Source organism: Pyrus communis, chromosome 4 (genome assembly GCF_963583255.1).
Source record: "Pyrus communis chromosome 4, drPyrComm1.1, whole genome shotgun sequence".
Classification (NCBI taxonomy): domain Eukaryota; kingdom Viridiplantae; phylum Streptophyta; class Magnoliopsida; order Rosales; family Rosaceae; genus Pyrus; species Pyrus communis.
This window is the reverse complement of record NC_084806.1, coordinates 18,205,051-18,225,122: the sequence shown is the minus strand read 5'-3', so window position 1 is coordinate 18,225,122 and position 20,072 is coordinate 18,205,051. Positions and strand designations below refer to the sequence as shown.

At 36.0% G+C, this 20,072-nt stretch overlaps 1 protein-coding gene across 1 annotated transcript; it reads left to right on the top strand.

Annotated features, from left to right (window-relative positions):
• Positions 1-15,837: 15,837 nt before the first annotated feature.
• On the top strand, positions 15,838-19,608 carry LOC137732807 (uncharacterized). The gene is made up of 3 exons (XM_068472075.1): positions 15,838-15,913; positions 18,915-19,109; positions 19,204-19,608. The coding sequence occupies exons 1-3, from the start codon at positions 15,838-15,840 to the stop codon at positions 19,323-19,325; spliced, it is 393 nt and encodes a 130-aa protein (XP_068328176.1). The 3' UTR covers positions 19,326-19,608.
• Positions 19,609-20,072: the final 464 nt, after the last annotated feature.

The following is a 20,072-nucleotide window of genomic DNA, read 5'->3' as shown; positions in this document are numbered from 1 at the left end:
AGTCTTGTTTATTGCGCACTTTGATATTCAACTGTTTTATTTTTGTTAATGTACAAGTTCTGGTTTTTTAGTGCGAACAAGTGATTTTGGAACTGATGCTCCATCCAACGATGTGAACTGAGGGTGATCTTTCTGAATGTTAATACACTAATGAGTTGAGTGATCGTTCTGAACCGAGTATTCTTGTTCAGATGTTAAATTCACTAATTGAAGTTGTGCAGATAAAATTTCGATCTGCAAGTATTTAGTTGAAACACGAATCTTCCAAAAGTGGGTCTGGAAGATTACCACATTTTCCTTATGGTGGTAAGTGGGAACCACACACAGTTTGTGCATGAGGATGCCCGAGTTGTTTCCCCATTCATGTTTAAAGTGCACCATTTCTTTTTTGAAAGATGAAGCTTCTATTGCTATACTTTCTTAACCCAAACAGTCAAATGACATCTCATAACAAAAATTTTACCGTGCTTTGGAGTATTGGATAATCTAAGAAAATGGTTTTAATCTTAATGCACAAGAACCATCCACAGAACATCAAGATGAGCGTAAGTACAATAATACATACACACACATTTGTAATATAAAATATGCATATACATTCGATGGAACAAAATCAAAACGTTGCTTGTAGGTTTTCAATGAGGGTTACTGTTGATAATGCTCCAATTGTGTGATGAACACTGTGTTATAAACTAAACCAAGAAAAAAATCAAGCAATAAACAAAACACAACAATTTCAGAGTTCTTCCAATACAAGAGTACCTCTCTAACAACGGAAGCTTTATTGATTACCAACAAATACAAGATAACTCACAAACACAAAGTGTTCTCAAGTATACAAACTTATGCCTCTCACAACTTTCACACACAAAACTCTATCCCACATTCATCTATTTATACTAATAGATGTCATAGATTTGCACAAAGTCCTTAGAATATAGGAAACCAAATCCTATACTAAAACCAAATCCCAAACCAACTAGGAAACACAAATCCAAATATTTTGCGTCGAAGATATCCTAATCCTTTTTAGTTTAGGCATGTTGATTTAGTGCCAAATCCAACAATCTCCACCTTGGCATGAAATCCATAATGAGGCATCAAACAACTTCCATTGCTCCACCATATCGCAAGATCAAACTTGCTTCAATTGCACCAAATCCAAACAGTGCTTGAACTTAGTTGTATTAACCAATTTTGTCAACATATTAGCTAGATTATCTTCTGTAGCAACCTTTTTTAGACGAATCTCACCTTTAGCTCTCACTTCTCTCACAAAATCATATCGTACATCAATGTGCTTAGTCCTAGCATGATGTACCTGATATCTGGCCAAATATAGGTACTTTGGCTGTCACAATATACATCCAACTTATGTTGCTCTACACCTAAATCTCCTAACAACCTCAGAGTCCACATTGCTTCTTTGATAGCTTCAGCGATCGCCATGTATTCTACTTCTGTGGTTGATAGTACCACCGTTGGTTGTAATATTGATCTTCAGCATATAGGACCCTTTGCCATAGTAAACACATACCAGTCGTCGATCTTTTCTTGTCTAAGTCTCCAGCAAAGTCTGAGTCCACATACCTCATTGAGAACTTATCAATTCCTTCATCACATCTTTCAAAACAAATATGTTTGTCCCTTGTTTCATGTAAATACCTTAGTATCTACTTAGCAGCATTCCAATGCTCTCTTCCAGGATTATGCATGAATCTACTAACAATTCCAGTTGTGTGTGCTATATCAGGACGAGTACACACCATAGCATACATTAATCCTCCAACCAAATTAGCATATGGAATATCATCCATCTTCATCTTTTCTTCATCAGTTTTGGGACATTGTTGACTGCTTAACTTGAAGTGAGCACCTAATAGAGTTCTTACAGGCTTAGTGTCTTTTGTTACTCCAAACATTTGTAACAACTTCTCAAGATATTGCTTATGAGATAAACACACCAAACCTTTTTATCTATCCCTTGTGAGCTCCATTCTCAATATTCTCTTGGCTTCACCAAGATCCTTCATTTCGAACTCCTTCTCATTTGCTCCTTCAACTTTTCTATCTCTAAAATATTGCTTGAGGCTATGCGTATGTCATCCACATAGATTAACAAGTACACGAACGAACCATCTTTCAACTTCTTGTGATAAACATAGTGATCTTAGTGACTTCTTGTATAGTCATAACCCTTTATAAACTTGTCAAATCTTAAATACCACTACCTAGGCGACTGCTTCAAACCATAAAGAGATTTTCTAAGCTTACAAACCAATCTTTCTTTGCCCTTCACTTGATACCCCTCGGGTTGTCTCATATAAATCTCTTCATCTAAATTACCATGAAGGAATGCAGTCTTCACTTCTAGTTGTACCAATTCAAGGTTGAATTGTGCAACTAGGGCAAGCAATATTTGAATGGAGGAATGTTTAACCATAGGAGAAAAAAATATCATTGTAATCTGTTCCCTCATTCTGAGCATATCCTTTAGCCAATAGTCTAGCTTTAAATCTTACCAAGCTCTTGTCATCCCTTCCATCCTTCTTTGCATAAACCCATTTGCAGCCAATTGCTTTCATTCCTCTAGGCTGAAGGAAATATTTGTGAAAACTAGTTCATTTATGCAACATCTATGCATGCTATTAACAATTAAAAGGCGGAATCATGCTTGTATGCACTCAAAAACAAAACATAACCCATGAAATTCAAAGCCTAGTAGTTATGGTGAACCAAGGCTCAACTCAAAACAAAGTGAGTTGAGAAATCTTATACCTTTGTTGATTACTCTTTGCATAAGCAAAGGCTAATCACCCAAGAAAGAGGGTGTTCATTCCTTACTTCTTAGCTCTATGGTTTTCTTGAGGGAGGATGGATGAATAGATTCTCCCAGTTCCCAAAATAGAGAACCTCTAAGTCTCCACACCAAGGAGAGCATTGATGAAGAGATGAGTGACCTAGGAAGAGATATATGCTAGTAATCTCTTCCAAGGTGGCCGGCCTCCTAGAGAGTCAAGAGAGCTTTGTGTTCTCATCTTTTCTCCCAAGAAAAACCCTAAGGATGAAATGGCTATAAAGTTGCCTTTATACCACCTAATAATGGAGTGGCAAACTTGCAATTAAGCCAAGTTCACTACCCCACACTCTTATGGTTGGCCATATTGGGTTCTTTGGGCTTTGAGGCCCTTTGTGTTTCAAGTTGTCATACAACTTGAGTTATTGGACTTGACATTCAAATCACATTAGACCTTACGGTCCAAAACCAACCCGAGGTCTATAACGAACATATTTGTTTGATTAATTAACGTATTAATTAATCCTAGCCATAAATAATTAAACCATTTAATTATCCTTACTCATCTCCGTTTTTCTTCAATTTTTACCTTACACGGTGTATGATCCATTAGGTTCCTTTTAGCGAGGCAATGGGCGATTAGAACTCTTCAAATTGATTGTGAATTGAACCATATTTTCAATTCTCCCTTTAGTTATTATACACCTTTAGGGTTTCCACAAACCATGAGTGACATCTAACAGTATATCATGGCTACCCAAGCTAATTAGAAGAGGTGGATGACCTATTCACAATGCAATACGGTCTTTCTCTAACACAATACTCTTGGCCACATTGTTTAGATTGATAGTTTATTCATGTTTACTATCCAATGTGATTCTTTTCCTTATATGATTACCTTGAATGTGATTTAGAACGACTTTCTAAATCTCATTCATGCTCTGGCCAGAGATTCTTAATCATATCATAAAGTATTCTCCCTCAAACAGTTTGAAGGCTAGATATCCTTTGTTGCTCATTTACTTGCCTCCGTGGCTAAGTGGTTCGTGGACACCCTCTGATGGAGTGACTTTGACATAGTCAAAGATTAAGGACTTAAACACAAAACAACTATGATGGCTCAAGTCAAAGGACTACTTTGCATTATCCCAACCATGAGTTCTCATGTGACATGAGTATGAGAACTCCTCGTTGATCATGTTCAGTGGACTCATTCTCTATTGAGCACCTACATACTTGTCTTGGTGTCCGTCACACCAATGACTCGAGACCAGTCACTCTCTTTAAGAAAAGACATAACACATGTTGATCTTAACGGACTGTCAATGCCCAATTGGCAATCCTATGATCAGGAACATTTAGGATATGTATACGAAAAAGAATGGTCTTATGAATCTAACTTCTTTAGATCACATTCTCCCAATTACATATTCCTTGGACTTATCGTTTAAGCATATGACATTTATATGAGACGACTTTAAACAATTATATTTGCCTTGTAAATTAAACTAGATTAGTTTAACATGTGAAATCTCCATAAAGTATCATCATATGATTGACTTTAGGGCACGTTTCCAACATAGGCAGCTTCACCAATTCCCAAGTCTTATTCTTGTGAAGGGATAGCATTTCATCATCCATTGCATGGCCTACATGATGCAATGGACGATGAAATGCTCTCTTCTTCACTATTTACTGCTTCTTCAAAATTAGTGGGAATTTTAGCCTCAATTACTAGCAATGCATGTACCTTGTAGGCCATGCAATCTTTATATCTCGCAGGTAAGGATATGCTTTTTTTTCCCTTCCTTTTGGCTATGCAATCATCCTGTATCTTTAGTTCTTCTGATGGTGTTTCTTCTTCGTGATCACTCTCTTCATGTTCAAGTTGATCACATTGTCTTTCTTCTTCCACAATTTCCTTACTTGGCTGTGAATTCACAATTACTTATTTCCCAAGCTCCACCATCTGAACATCTTCCTTCAATTTCATGTGATTTTCATCGAATATCACATCTCTACTTACTATAATCTTGTTCAACTCGGGACACCAAAGTTTGAAGCCTTTCACACCACTATTGAATCCCATAAAGACAGTTTTCTTGGCTCGTAGATCCAATTTGTTTTCCTTCACATGAAAGCAGGCATTGTATCCAAACACTCGTAACTTATCGTAGTCCTGAAATGGTTCTCTAGACCACACTTCAATGGGTGTTCTACCCTCCAATGTTATTGATGGTAGTTGATTAAGCATATGACATGCATATCTCAAAGTTTCTGCCCAAAATCTCTTTGGCATCTTAGCTTGAGATAGCATGCAACGAACTTTCTCAAGCAAGGTCCTATTTAGTCTCTCTGCAATCTCATTCTGCTGTGGAGTATGTCTAACACAGAAATGCCGAGTAATCCATTCTTTTTTACACACTTTGAAGAAAGGATTAGAGGTATATTCTCCTCCATTGTCACTTCTTAGTATCTTAATCTTCTTTCCAGTCTTGTTCTCCACCATGTTCTTCCATTCCAGGAAGATGTTAAGAACCTCGTCCTTTCGTTTCATCATATATATCCATGATATATAAGGGTAGACATCAATAAAAGATACAAAACATGTTTTTTCCACCTAAAGAAGCATTCTTTGCAGACGCCAAACATCAGAGTGAACATAGTCCAAAATCCCTTTCGTTTGATTAACAGCTAAGCTAAATTTCACCTTTGTTTGTTTGCCAAGAACGCAGTGCTCACATAACTCTATCTTTGCAATGTTTTTTCTCCTACATATCCCAACCTCATGTGCCATAATGCAAACAAGTCACTTTTATCACTTTGCAGTTCATTAGCTACCGTATCGACTCCATTTTACAAAGATTTTCCTTGTAACATATAAAGTAAGCCATTCTGAGGCCTTTTCATTATGACAAGTGCTCCTCTAGCAACTTTGAGCACGTTGTTATCAGAGTAAAACTTGTAGCCTTGTGACTCGAGAGTGCCTAGTGAGATCAATTTTTTCTTCAAATTTGCGATGTATGTTACACCATGCAATTCTTAAATCATACAATCATGATGCTTGATCCTGAAGCTTCCAATTCCTTGAGTTGTACATGTATTATCATCTCCCATATACATAGTTCCATTTATAACTTTGAAGCTTGAAAACCAATGCCTTTGAGAAGTGATGTGATGGGTACAACCTATGTCGAGCACCCATTCTTTCATATAATCCACAGTGCTCGATGCAATTAGGGCAAAGACAAATTCCTCATCCTCAACTTCAACCATATTTGTTTCTGAGTCATCATTTTTCCAGTGTCATTTTTCATTACAAAAAGCACATTCATCTTTGTCCAAAAATTTCCTATTCTTTGAGACTTCTCTAGTATAAGACCTACTATTTTTCTTGTACGAACCTTTCTTTTCTTTCGATCTCCCTCTCACCATCAAAGCTTCAGAGTTATTACTTTCTTGCCTGTCAAGGTGTCTCACCTCATGATTCATAAGAGCACTTGAGATTTCACCATACTTAAGTATCTCCTTGCCATAAATCCAAGTAGTCACGAAAGGCTCATAGGATTCAGGCAATGAGTTCATCAGGATCAAGGCCTTGTCTTCATCTTTGATTATCTCTTCAAGATTTGCCAGTTCAGCTAGAAGCTTGTTAAACTCTTCTAGATGGCCAATCATATTCGTGCCCTCTTTGTATTGGAACCTATACAACTTGCTCTTGAGATGCAGTCGATTCTCTGCACTCTTCTTTATATATTTTGTCTCCAATGCAGCCCACAATTCCTTCGTAGAAGTTATGTTCATCACATCATACTTCTGTTGATTTCCTAAGCATAGCCGAATTGTAGAACATGCATGAGCATTCAATCTTTCCCATTCTTCTTTTTTTCATCGAAAACGGCATGTCTCCTGACACAATAACCAAACCTTGTTGTATCAAGATATCTCAAACCTCACATTGCCATATAGCAAAGTTGTTTGTTCTATCCAATTTCTCAATTTCAAACCTATCACTCTAAACCTTCGTCTTGGTTTGACTAGTGCCAGACTTTTCTTCAACATCATCACCACTGGTAGAATCACCAGTCATCGTAATTGCTTGATAGTCACAACCCATGTAATAACCTAAGCTCGGATACCACTTGTTATAAACTAAACCAATAAACAATAAAGTAATAAACAAAACACAACGATTTCAGAGTTCCTCCAATATAAGAGTACCTCTCTAACAATGGAAGCTTTATTGATTACCAACAAATACAAGATAACTCACAAACACAAAGTGTTCTCAAGTATACAAACTTATGCTTCTCACAACTTTCACACACAAAACTCTATCCCACATCCATCTATTTATATTAATATATGTCATAGGTTTACACAAAATCCCTAGAATATAGGAAACCAAATCCTATACTAAAACCAAATCCCAAACCAACTAGGAAACACAAATCCAAATATCTTACGTCTAAGATATCCTAATCCTTTTTAGTTTAGGTTTGTTGATTTAATGCCAAATCCAACACACTGAACGGAGGCTTCTACACAACATGGCACTGGATTGGAAAGTCTTTCAAATAGTGAAATCTTTAGTCCTTTTTTACTTTCGATGTCAGCTCAAACCGAAGGCGAACGGTTTCTTGTTTCACCAGTAACTATAACAGTAGTATTTTTGTCAACGAAACTAGTCAAGGTCACCGTTTGTCCCTAATGGTCGTACATAGACCAAGTCCCTCGACAAAAGAAATGGGTGATTCGCAGGAAAATAGGCCATATCAAATGCTAAAAAGGTTTTCTCTTCCCTGTCTGGTTTTTTTAAATTGTTATTTGGTGCAACTCCACAATGACATTCTCCAAATCGAAATGAGGCCATTTCTGTTTCAAAGAAAAGCATGAATTTTACTTCATTGCAAGGATGCAAAGCATATAAAAAATTAACAATGTTAAAGTTGTATCTATCATAACACCCTATGATCTATAATTCGTAAGACCAACCAATGACAACAATAATACTATGAGCACAACTTAACGAGACTTTATAAGAAGATAGTACCCCTCATATCTTTCAAAATTTTCTTAAGTAAAAGGTTAGGGCCTATTTGGTATCCAATTGAAATTTCTTATCATTTCTTAAAACATTTTTTAAGAACATTTTTTGAAAACAATTTTCTTTAAAACTCAAAAACTTGATTGGTTTGCGATTTAAATTTTTTAAATCTTACGACTTAAACTAGACAAAGAGATCTAAAAAGAGGGGATCATAGGAGAGGGAGAAAGAGGAGAGAGGAGGAAATAAAGTAAGAGATGATTGAAGGAAAGAGAATGAAGAGAGAGGATCGGACTAGATAGCAAGGAAGATGTGATGTGATAAAAGATAGCAAACAAATTAAAACCCTATGATTGTAGTATATGAAAGTAGGGATCGTTTTAGGCCGGGGATTAGAAGGGATGCTAATCTACTCTAAAATGACTTAAAAACACAAAACTAAACTTAAAAACACTTAACTAGACTTACATGACTCAAAACAAACTAAAAAGACTCAAAACAGCACAAAACAATCAAATGGACTCAAACTAGACTCTAAAGGGTGATTTGGACGAATTCTAACTTAACTTTGACTCATAACACTTAAAAACATAAATTTGGACAGATTCTAACTAAAAGACACAACCAAGTAAAGGGGATTGGATTTTTGACGAAATTAAGATAAAAACAAACAGAATCTAAAGACTTTAAACACATTGGACGAAATTAGGGAAAACTATGGGTGATAAGCTAGCTAGAGGGTCCTTCTTCACACATGACACACTTGCATACAAATTGATTTCCAATTGCTTTTCCAATAAACCATGAATCTCAACACCCCAGATTAACCGTGAACAGCACTAATTAACCCTTAAATTTTCCTTAACTCATTGAATTAGATGGAATACGCATCGGAGCCAAATTATTCTTCAATAGTTCCCTACATGAACAGCATAATAGAGATACAATCAAAGATCATTAAGCTTTGTGAAAATCATACGCATTGACAAGGCATTCGTAACTATGAAAAGCATGATACTCTTGCCAGGAATTTACTTAACACGATTATGACTAGCAACCTCCACTACTTATAAATATAAGTTCATAACGATTAGGTGAAATTCCCTTACATTTTAGAATCAAATTCATGCATGCAAACTAAGCAGGCCTTCTTAATCAACACACAAGAATAAGTTCTTAATCAAACAGTTAAGTAAATTGCATTCACAATTTATGAAATCACAATTGAAAGTAATCAATTCATATTGCAAATATAATTATGGTTTCAAAGTCTCCTCTAGCTAAAACAAGTTTAGCTCCTCATGTTCGCAAAACAAATATAATTAAACTTAAACATTGAAAACAATGATAGAATACACCTAGAAACACTCTAGGTGGCTCTTCCTTCCTTCCTTGCTACGGCATAATGGGGATTTTTTGAATTTTAGGCTCTTGAGGTGTGGTGGATGGTGTGGTGTGAATTTGTGGTAGAGGGTGGTGGTTTATGAGTGTTGCGGCATCATGTATTTATAGGGTGAAGGGAAGGCACGAAATTGGGCTGAAAAGGAGAGGAATTAGGACTCTAAATCATCAAAGAATAAGGACACTTTCAATCAGATTCCAAGGAGGACAAGGGATGGTCCTTGTGGCAAATTCTAGAACTTCTAAAAAGGTTACATGTGGAATAAACTCAGGGCACGAAAATAGGGCTTCTAGAGCCTAATATTTAGGTGATTTAATGTGAAAAGGAGTCCTATTTGTAGATAGAATTAAGGTAGCAAAAGATTAGGATAGGATAAGATAAGATAAGATTGGATAAGGTTTGGATAAGATAAGGTAATTTGGATAATGTTCCATGTTTCTAGCTGATTCCTTATCTTCCAAGTCTTTGATTTAATTCTTCTAGATTTGTAGCATGTTCCTAGCCTTTCTTGAACTTCAAATTCGTCCATCCACCTTGCTTCATACTTGTGCTATCCATTCCAAGCCCAAAACTGCTCTAAAATGCTCCAAATTGCACTTTCTTACCAACTTTGTCATTTAAACCTACAAACACACGAAAATAGCTTAAATCACTATAATAAATTGAAACTAACTATGTAAATGCAAGAAAACAAGCTAACTAAGTCTCATAAATATGCTCCTACCAAATTCCCCCACACTTAGCTTTTGCTAGTCCCCGAGCAAAACAAAACAAACAAAACATAATCTAGACCTTCCAACATTTACCTTAGGGATTTCCAATGCAACATGACATGTTAAAAATCACTACTCCCACAGATTTTAGCTATCTCTACCCTTTAGCATATACTTAACCATAGTCACCACTCACTAGCTCGCATTTAATCAATTAAAACAACATTTTGAATTTAGTAACATGCCTTAGAGATTTCCTCAATTCCTCACCGGATATACTCTCTATTTTCACACAGATTTTCTAACTACACTCCCTACACTAAGTATATGTGAGAAGATTGATGTAAACATGTAGACTAATACTCACATATGTATAATCAAAGAAGACACTTTCTGGAATTATTAACATGTATATATATGATCTCAAGAATGGAATGCCACTACTTAGACGTGAGAACCAGGGATACCATATGCTCTTACAAATTTTAAACTCCACATATTGAAACACATAACAATCAAGATTGATGTCAAAGGGTTGTAACAGGGCTAAGGTATTGGCTAACAAAGAAAGGTGAGGATAAACAAAAGTTCTTAAAGCAATAGTAAGCAAAGTAATGAAATAAACACTTAGAAACTTTTGGATCCTTTCTTCAACAACCAATACTTGCGAGTTCATTCTCACTTATTTCTCAACTCTTTTTCTTTCTTTTCTCAACTTTTTCTTCTTCTTTTTTTCTTTTTCACCTTTTTTTCTTCCTGTGCCCTATTCTTCTTCTTTGGCACACAAAACATACTCCTTCATAGAATTCCAATGAAAAATCCTTTCCCCACATTTGTTTTTCTACAAATTGTAGATCAAAAGGAATTCCCTCTAAGTCATGCTCCACTATTCTTTAAGAACAAGGGTATAGATAATCCTATTCTAGGCTAGGTAAGGATAATGTGGTTAACAAAGAAAAAAGGCTAACTAAGGCTCAAAGGGGTTAAACCTACAATACATATGCATAGGGTAAGGCTTTTTGGCTCTGGTTTAACTAAAACAACTTCATCTTATTGTATGTTATGCAATCAATATCATGCTTTGAATGAAATGGGCATGAGTTCTAGTATTTAGAACTATAGTGATGAAACCCATTCTAAGTAGAAACCAAGCAAAGAATAATGAGATCATGCAACGACTTTAGAAAACAAAATCATCAAGATTAATAACTCTCCCAATAAAGTTCAGGCTCAAGTCTCTCAGGGTTGTAGTGTTAGTTTAAGTTTCTTCATTTAAGCATGTTACAAAAACTGATTTTTTTTCTTTTTGTGATTACATGTGAATTCGTAAATGACAACTACAACTAAGCATAAACCAAAGAGCATATCAAACTTCCATCCAAGTTTGTCACTTTCCTTAACAGTCATGCAATTAAAAACCAAATCCTCATCATTGTGTTGGAAGATACCCTAAGACACAAACAAACACACAAAAACGACTCTTTTTGGGTTTTTCAAAACTCTTTTTCGATTTTTTTTTCAAATTTTCGGATTTTCTATTTAAGACACATAAAAACACTTCAAAACACACTAAAAACACTTAAAACAGTGAGTAACAACTTTAGAAGTGATAGGTGATAAAATCCAACGAATTTTCATGAAAAACACTTCATTTACACCCCCCACCCCCCAACACTTAAACCAAACATTGTCCTCAATGTTTCAAACAAAGACTCACATGCAAACAATCAAACAACACAACTAACAATCATGACAATCATGGCAAAGTAAAAGCAATAAAGAGCATGGTTTAGGAAAGCAAATCTGGTTATGGAGCCGGAGATTCCTAGGTTTTCTTTATTTGAACGCATGGGTTGCCTCCCAAGAAGCGCTTGCTTTAACATCTTCCAGTTGAACGATACCTCCTTTTATGCTCCCCTAGGTCCCATGGCATGGAATTGATCTTTGAATGGGAGGTGATACTTGAAATGATCCAGTAATGGTTTAAATTCTAGAGTGGGTGCCTGAATCATTAACAACATATTAGTATAAAGCAAAATTGAAATTCGAGAAGGTGGCTTACTTGTGTGCTCCAACATGAACTCAAGAATAAACACCCCTTCAAAAGTTGTAGGACTAGAAAATTCAACCAGATTTGGTGTTTTGAGAGTTATGACTTGTCCTGTGTCATAAAATCCAACTTCTTTGGGAATTGTTGTCTCAAGTATATCATCTTTGATGAATTCTAGACATTCCCCAGCCACTTCTTGCTCTTGATTCTTTGGAAAGGTTTCAAAGATGCCTTTCTCACCCTTTTCTTCCTTGGATTGCATGATCCTGCAAGGAATAGGGACATTTGGTGGAAGGGGGATAAGACGAATTGAATTTGGGCTTACCTTGGTTGTAGTGGATGGCATAGAGGGCATATGGGGCTACGGCAAGGGTGGTTCTTCCCTTGCCGTGGCCTTGTTATCCTCTTCTTTATCGAGCAACAGTTGTTCATCCATGTTTTGGCTTGGTTTGGACGTCTTGGGTTCATCTCCAACCTCCATGCCACTTTCCAAGGTGATAGCTTCAGCAATTTCAACAGTTCAATCAGATAGTTCACTTTGTTCTTGCATTTGCCCCATGAATTCCACGATTTCTCCCATTTGATTCTTTAATTCGCTCATCACTTGGGCTTGATTTTGTAATTTCTTGGTTTGATTTCATACTTCATGTGCCAAAGAAGTTAGTATTGGAAAAATTTTATCATAATCCAATGACGAACCTGAATTTGGTTGGGATTGTTGTGGGAGAGGCTGTGGTGGCTACATAGGCGTTGTATAGAACTCCTCATATGGCTACTAATATTCTCCTTGTTGAGCTTCCTTGGTTTGATTTTGTGAGCCCTGCACCAAAGAAATTAATTCATCAAGAATTTGAGCACAATCTATTGACGAACCTGAGTTTGGTTGGGCATATCGTATATGAGGTTGTGGTGGCTGCATAGGTCTTAAATAAAACTCCTTATATGGCTGCCAATATCCTTCGTGTTGAACTTGTTGAGATTCCCACCACATAGAGTTTGAATGATCACTCCAATTTGAATTGTACATGTTGGAAAACAAATAGTTCCCTGATTGATTATGATCGTGAAAATCCCAGGTATTGACATTCTTCCAACCTCTTTGTGGACATTGATTTGCTTGATGTTCTTGCCTATAAGAAGAATCAAATGTAGGGACACTTTGCATTGTGGACCCTTCGACATACTGTGACAACTGAGAATTAAGATTCGCTATTTGAGCTTGAAGATTAGCAATTGTCATGTCTTGCTTCTCTAATACCTTTAATCAAAGAAATAAAACTAAATCAAATATCAAAAGAAAAAATAAACAAACAAACAGAGTGATTAGCAATTTTACTAATCCCCGGCAACGGCACCAAAATTTGATGTGATAAAAGATAGCACACAAATTAAAACCATATGATTGTAGTATATGAAAGTAGGGATCGTTTTAGGCCAGGGATTAGAAGGATGCTAATCTACTCTAAACTGACTTAAAAATACAAAACTAAACTTAAAAACACTTAACTAGACTTATATGACTCAAAACAAATTAAAAAGACTCAAAACAGCACAAAACAATCAAATAGACTCAAACTAGACTCTAAAGGGTGATTTGGACGAATTCTAACTTAACTTTGACTCATAACACTTAAAAACATAAATTTGGACAGATTCTAACTAAAAGACACAACCAAGTAAAGGGGATTGGATTTTTGACGAAATTAAGATAAAAACAAACAGAATCTAAAGACTCTAAACAAATTGGACGAAATTAGGGAAAATTATGGGTGATAAGCCAGCTAGAGGGTCCTTCTCCACACATGACATACTTGCATACAAATTGATTTCCAGTTGCTTTTCAAATAAACCATGAACCTCAACACCCCAGATTAACCATGAACATCACTAATTAACCCTCAGATTTTCCTTAACTCAATGAATTGGATGGAATATGCATCGGCAACCAAATTATTCTTCAATAGTTCCCTAAATGAATAGCATAATAGAGATACAATCAAAGATCATTAAGCTTTGTGAAAATCATAAGCATTGATAAGGCTTTTGTAACTATGAAAAGCATGATACTCTTGCCAGGAATTTACTTAACACAATTGTGACTAGCAACCTCCACTACTTATAAATATAAGTTCATAACGATTAGATGAAATTCCCTTATATTTTAGCATCAAATTCATGCATGCAAACTAAGCGGGCCCTTTTAATCAACACGCAAGAATAAGTTCTTAATCAAACGGTTAAGTAAATTGCATTCACAATTTATGAAATCACAACTGAAAGTAATCAATTCATATTGCAAATATAATCATGGTTTCAAAGTCTCCTCTAGCTAAAACAAGTTTAGCTCCTCATGTTCTCAAAACAAAGATAATTAAACTTAAACATTGAAAACAAAGATAGAATACACCTAGAAACACTCTAGGTGGCTCTTCCTTCCTTCCTTGCTGCGACACAATGGGGATTTTCTGAATTTTAGGCTCTTGAGGTGTGGTGGATGGTGTGATGTGAATTTGTGGTAGAGGGTGGTGGTTTATGAATGTTGCAGCATCATGTATTTATAGGGTGAAGGGAAGGCACAAAATTGGGCTAAAAAGGAGAGGAATTAGGACTCTAAATCACCAAAGAACAAGGACACTTTCAATCAAATTCCAAGGAGAACAAGGAATGGTCCTTGTGGCAGATTCTCGAACTTTTAGAAGGGTTACATGTGGAATAAACTCAGGGCACAAAAATAGGGCTTCTAGAACTTGATATTTAGGTAATTTAATGTGAAAAGGAGTCCTATTTGCAGCTAGAATTAAGGTAGCAAAAGATTAGGATAGGATAAGATAAGATAAGATTGGATAAGATAAGGTAATTTGGATAATGTTCCATGTTTCTAGCTGATTCCTTATCTTCCAAGTCTTTGATTTAATTCTTCTAGATTTGTAGCATGTTCCTAGCCTCTCTTGAACTTCAAATTCGTCCATCCACCTTGCTCCATACTTGTGCTATCCATTCCAAGCCCAAAACTGCTCTAAAATGCTCCAAATTGCACTTTCTTGCCAACTTTGTCATTTAAACCTACAAACACACGAAAATAGCTTAAATCACTATAATAAATTGAAACTAACTATGTAAATGCAAGAAAACAAGCTAACTAAGTCGCATAAATATGCTCCTATCAAGAGGAGTGAGAGAAAGTACCGAGAGAATGAAGATAGTGGATTGGAGGAGAGACGAAAAAGGTTAAAAAAAAAAAAAAAAAAAAAAAAAAAAAAGGAGAGAAAGAAGAAAAGAGAGATAGATTTGGAGTGAGAGGGGAGGAGGGAGAGAAAAGAAAGGAGTTAGTTTAAGTTTAAAAACTCTAAAAACTAACTTTTTACATTTTTAGAGAATATACTATATTTTTGAGTTAATCTTGAGTTTAGTTTTTTAAAAGAGTACTACCAAACAAGTTTTTAAGGTCTAAAACTTGAAAATTGTTTTTGAATTTAAAAAGTTGGATTCAAGTAGAATACCAAACAGACTCTTAGATATCGGTCATAGTTTTCATAAATTACAAGTTAAGAGGAAAAAGGCATTACGAAAAATACCTTATAGTAGAACTCTTCAACATATAAGACAGTAGTGAAGTAATCCTTATATGTGGTGGGAGTCAGAGGCTGGTTTAGAACCTTCGGCATAATGCCATTCTTGATCAAATCTTTCATATCATTAGGAATTGCGAATATAGGTAATGAATCCTTCTCGACACGCACATAACTTTTCTTCCCCTTTTGATCTAATACATCTGAAGAGGCCCAGGATAGAACCGATTTAAACATTGGACGATGCTTAGTGGAGCATATGGGAAGTCCAGTAGAGGATGATGGACATGGTTTTGAAGCAGATGTGGAAGGTGGCTCAGAGGAGGATGCCAGAGGTAGGTTAGAGGATGATGTAGATAGTTGAGGAATAAGGAGAAATCGGAGATATTGTATTGAGAGAAGATTTATGAGGTTTAAACAAAGATGATGGAGGGTTAGGAGACAAATAAGATGTATCATAGGGACATAGGACTAGTTTATTTGGAGTAAATAAGGGTTTTATGGAGGCTGGAGATTGCTCAATAAAAGAATTCAGAGCTGAATAAAAGAAGTCATGCATCATAAAGATAATCGTGCTCAATAAAAGAATTCATTAGTTGAAAGTTTAAAAAAAACGTATGGCATTGGATTATGTTCGTAATGTGTCAAAATTTCTTTAGCCCTTCCGATTTCCGAGCTCTATTAAAAATTAATTATAAGAAAAAATATTTCTCTGAGATATCAAAGAATCACCACTATAAATAAAAAAATATGTTGGAAATCGTTTTATAGGGTCCCAACAAAATTTACTAATTTTGCTTTTCTCCGGAAGATAAAATTCAATTGTAATTCAATTCAGAAGAGGTCGGGTCACTTCTGTTTGTCAAAATCTGTAACCTGCACTACAAAATGGGCCAATGAGGTTCATCATATGAAAGTTTTATAAAACAGATAAAGTTGTCTGCTCTTTTCCCCAAAATGCCCCACGCAATCTCTCTAAACACCAATTCCAAATAATCATTTTCCTAATGGTTTTGAATTCAAATATTAATTTGACAACTGAACCACTGCAGCTCAAATATATATTTATGGTTCGTTTACTGATCCTAATTAGAATGAGGTGAATTAAATTGAGGAGAAATTGAATTGAGATGTAATTGGTTTAAGAAGGAATTAGAATTGAATTATTGTTAAATTAGTTTACTAAACCATTCGGAAACAGAGTACGAATGATGTTGGGGGTCCTAAACACTTTTCATTTCCTCGCCCATGACCTCCCTATGCCTTCTAACCAATCATATACATTTTTCATTTCTTTGTCTATGACCTCCGTCAGGGTGCTCCTTATGTTTGGGCGGTTTCCTGGATTTGCGATCAGTCACCTTGGTTATCTGTTCGGTGGTTTTGTGCTCCTTTTCCCCAAGCACTCTCATTTGCACGGAGCTTCATATTTATGACTTTAGGGGCATATTCACATCATTCCTAACAGCTGATGTCTCTTAGAGGAGGAGGACCTACATGTTTTGGGTCATTGGTAAGATCAGCTCTCAGTCTGGACGTCCTATCGATCTTCTTGTTGGTTTGAGTGATTCACTCTAAGAAGTTGACATGCTTCTCTTAGAGCAAGGTGTTTTGAGCATGGATGAGGTTTCTTACATCATTCATCTCTCCAACACTGGCAAGTATATCACTCATATTTTCCTCCACACTAGCGAGCCTGGTTTTCTCTTCTCGCCTTCTTTTGCAACTAGCCGCTTTGGACCTGCCATAAATGGCCTTATCTTTCATCATTTTGTTGGTTATTATGCTCAATTAAACACGATCCCGGAATGTGGCTAAGGCAACTAAGTAGAAAACACAACCAAATTGTATATGTTTCCTACAGACTGCGCCAAACTATTAATGCTCAAAACTTGCAAGTTAAAAAAATCAAACAATTAGCCTATGGTAGGCTTGTGATAAAAACTAGAATGAAATAGACTCTTGGCTAAAGACTAGATTTCTTTGTCACTTCGTCCAACCCCCTTACAAGAGGTTCCCATACTTTGATATAGGCCCTCTATGAACCTAGAAGCCTTGGGCTAACCTAATCTCACTTTTTCTAGTGTTAAATGCACAATTTTCCTTGATAACGTGCTACAACTTTTTAACCATCAAACGTTTGCTTAGTCGGTATTGCACGCCATTTTAGAGTTATACATGTTGAGCGACCTGCTCGGCTTCGGTTAACTAACCATGTTCCTCCGAGCAGTAGCCTGACTACCTCTATGTCCCGTCCTAGGCTTTTGGTTTTGATTGTGGATTGACACGTGGCTCGCATGGTGTCTAAGTAGGTCTGCTTCTAAAACCTCGTGTCTTAAAGTTGTCAGACTATCCACATGTATCTAGCGGTTGGAAAGTACTTTATGTAGCCTTAGTTGGACTAAGCTGCTGAGCTGGCAAGCGGTCGAGCGGTCGACTTTAGCACTCGGATAAGTCTTCTTTTTAACTCCCTTGGGCCTTGAAATTCTCAATCTTCTTTGACTTCAGTTCGGCTTTCGAGCCTCTTTCCCGACCTATGCCATTTTGTGGGCCGAAAAAGATCCAGCATTAACATAAGGGATTGAAATCAGTCTTCGTCAACCATGCCAAAACTTTGTTGTGTGCCTTCCAAGGGCAATAAAAGGATAGTATAATGCAGCAAATAAAGGTGTTAAACCACCAGAGACTGATTATGACCTATAAAAATTACTAGGTTTATGTGAACCTTAACTAAGCAATGACAATAACAAATTGAATTTGGTTATTATTTGAAAAGAAAAGTACACATCTTAGTCTTTCAGAATTTTTAGAATTATTTTTTCCTTTATATATGTCGTTATATGTTTTGGTGCGCGTGGGAAGTGCATAAGGATAAAAATCTCAAGTTGAGTAAACTTGCCAAAGTTAAATTCGTTGATAACATTGGATTCTAAGATTCGATTTGTAGTAAGTCTTGTAGGAAATGAAGTCCAATTTCCTGTAAAATCTATTTAACTGTACTTTAAATAGAGAATTAAATTAGCATGACACGAGATTATATAATGTAACTTATGATGCATCATTTGATGTACCAAAAAATAAAGAAGGAAAATGTAACACCGACCAAATACTGCGTACATGTCACGTGTTAGCAGCAGACAAATCACCGTGTCCATTCCATCTTCTTCTTCTTCCTCAATTCTCCCCCAACTCTGACCCTTCTCCCTTTTGACCTTTACAAAAACTCAAAAGCTTCAATCTTTTGAATTTTCACAAATCCAAAACCCAAAATTTAGCTAAAATCCCAAATCCAAATTCCAAACAAATCATAACCCAGTTCTCAGAGCTTAATCTAATCAACCAAGGCATACGTCGATCATGCATTTTCGATTACAGATGAAGACATGATGATGGAGGACTCATACACAGTCAACAACAAGCCTCCCATCAAGGAGATTGCCCTTGCCCTCGCCCTCCTCGTTACCGACACTCTCGGCCTTGTTATCGTCATCCTGATGGCCTATAACCATGCCGGCGGCGACAAAGCTCACGGTAATCTACCTTACAAACCCCAACCCTAAAGCCCCTTTTGTTCAATTTTCAACTTTTTCTCTTGATTTTTAGTGGGTTTTTTCAATAAATTCAGGGTTATTTTTTGCAATACTTGGTGGGATCTTGTTTCTTCCGAGATTCTATTACACACAGATTGCTTACTATGCATATAAAGGGTACAAGGGCTTCTCTTTCTCCAACATTCCACTTGTGTAGCAGCAGTAATCCATTAGTCCATTTCCTCTACTTCCAACTTCATATGTACAGATCCCTTCTTAATTTTTAGTGATTTTGTTGTAATGGGCTTTGTTTATTTTTGTTATTTTTTAACTGTTCTTATTATATATACTGCTTGTTCTTAATAGAGGAAGAGTTTGTATACAATTAATATTTGGCCAAATAGTGAACTAATACTCATTATCTTGTTACCTGATCTATGTAGGGGAAGTACTCAATACCTACATTATGAGTAAATAAAAGGTGTTGTGTTTTGTTCTAATTTATCTCGTGTCATGTTATATTTCCCGTTTCCAAATGTCCGTTTATGATAACTGCATTGTGCAATTTGGTAGTTTGAATGAATAAAGCCACAACCAAAGGCATACACATATGATTCTGCGGAATTTAAATCGTTGTATTTGTGTTACTATTGTTGTTTTCGGGTTTGGGTTTTATGTTAACTGCATTGTGCAATTTGGTTGTTTGAATGAATAAAGCCACAACCAAATGCAGATACATATGATTTTCGAGGGAATTTAAATCATTGTGTTTGTGTTACTGTTGTTGTTTTTTTTTTTCCCTTCATGTTTGGGTTTTATGTTTATTGAGTTCATTTAGTGCTATGGAGGGAACTTAGGAATTGGACTTTCATCCAGCTGGAATACCTTAGATATTTTATCACATTATGGATGAGAGTCTTTTCTATCACATTATGGATGAGTCGTAAGCTTCAGATTGATATTT

Coding starts and splice junctions, on each gene's coding strand:
- LOC137732807 (XM_068472075.1), top strand. CDS start 15,838: ATGGGAAGTCCAGTAGAGGATGATGGACATGGTTTTGAAGCAGATGTG. Junction 15,914..18,914: donor CTCAGAGGAGGATGCCAGAG/GTAGGTTAGAGG, acceptor GCTTAATCTAAT/CAACCAAGGCATACGTCGAT. Junction 19,110..19,203: donor CGGCGGCGACAAAGCTCACG/GTAATCTACCTT, acceptor CAATAAATTCAG/GGTTATTTTTTGCAATACTT.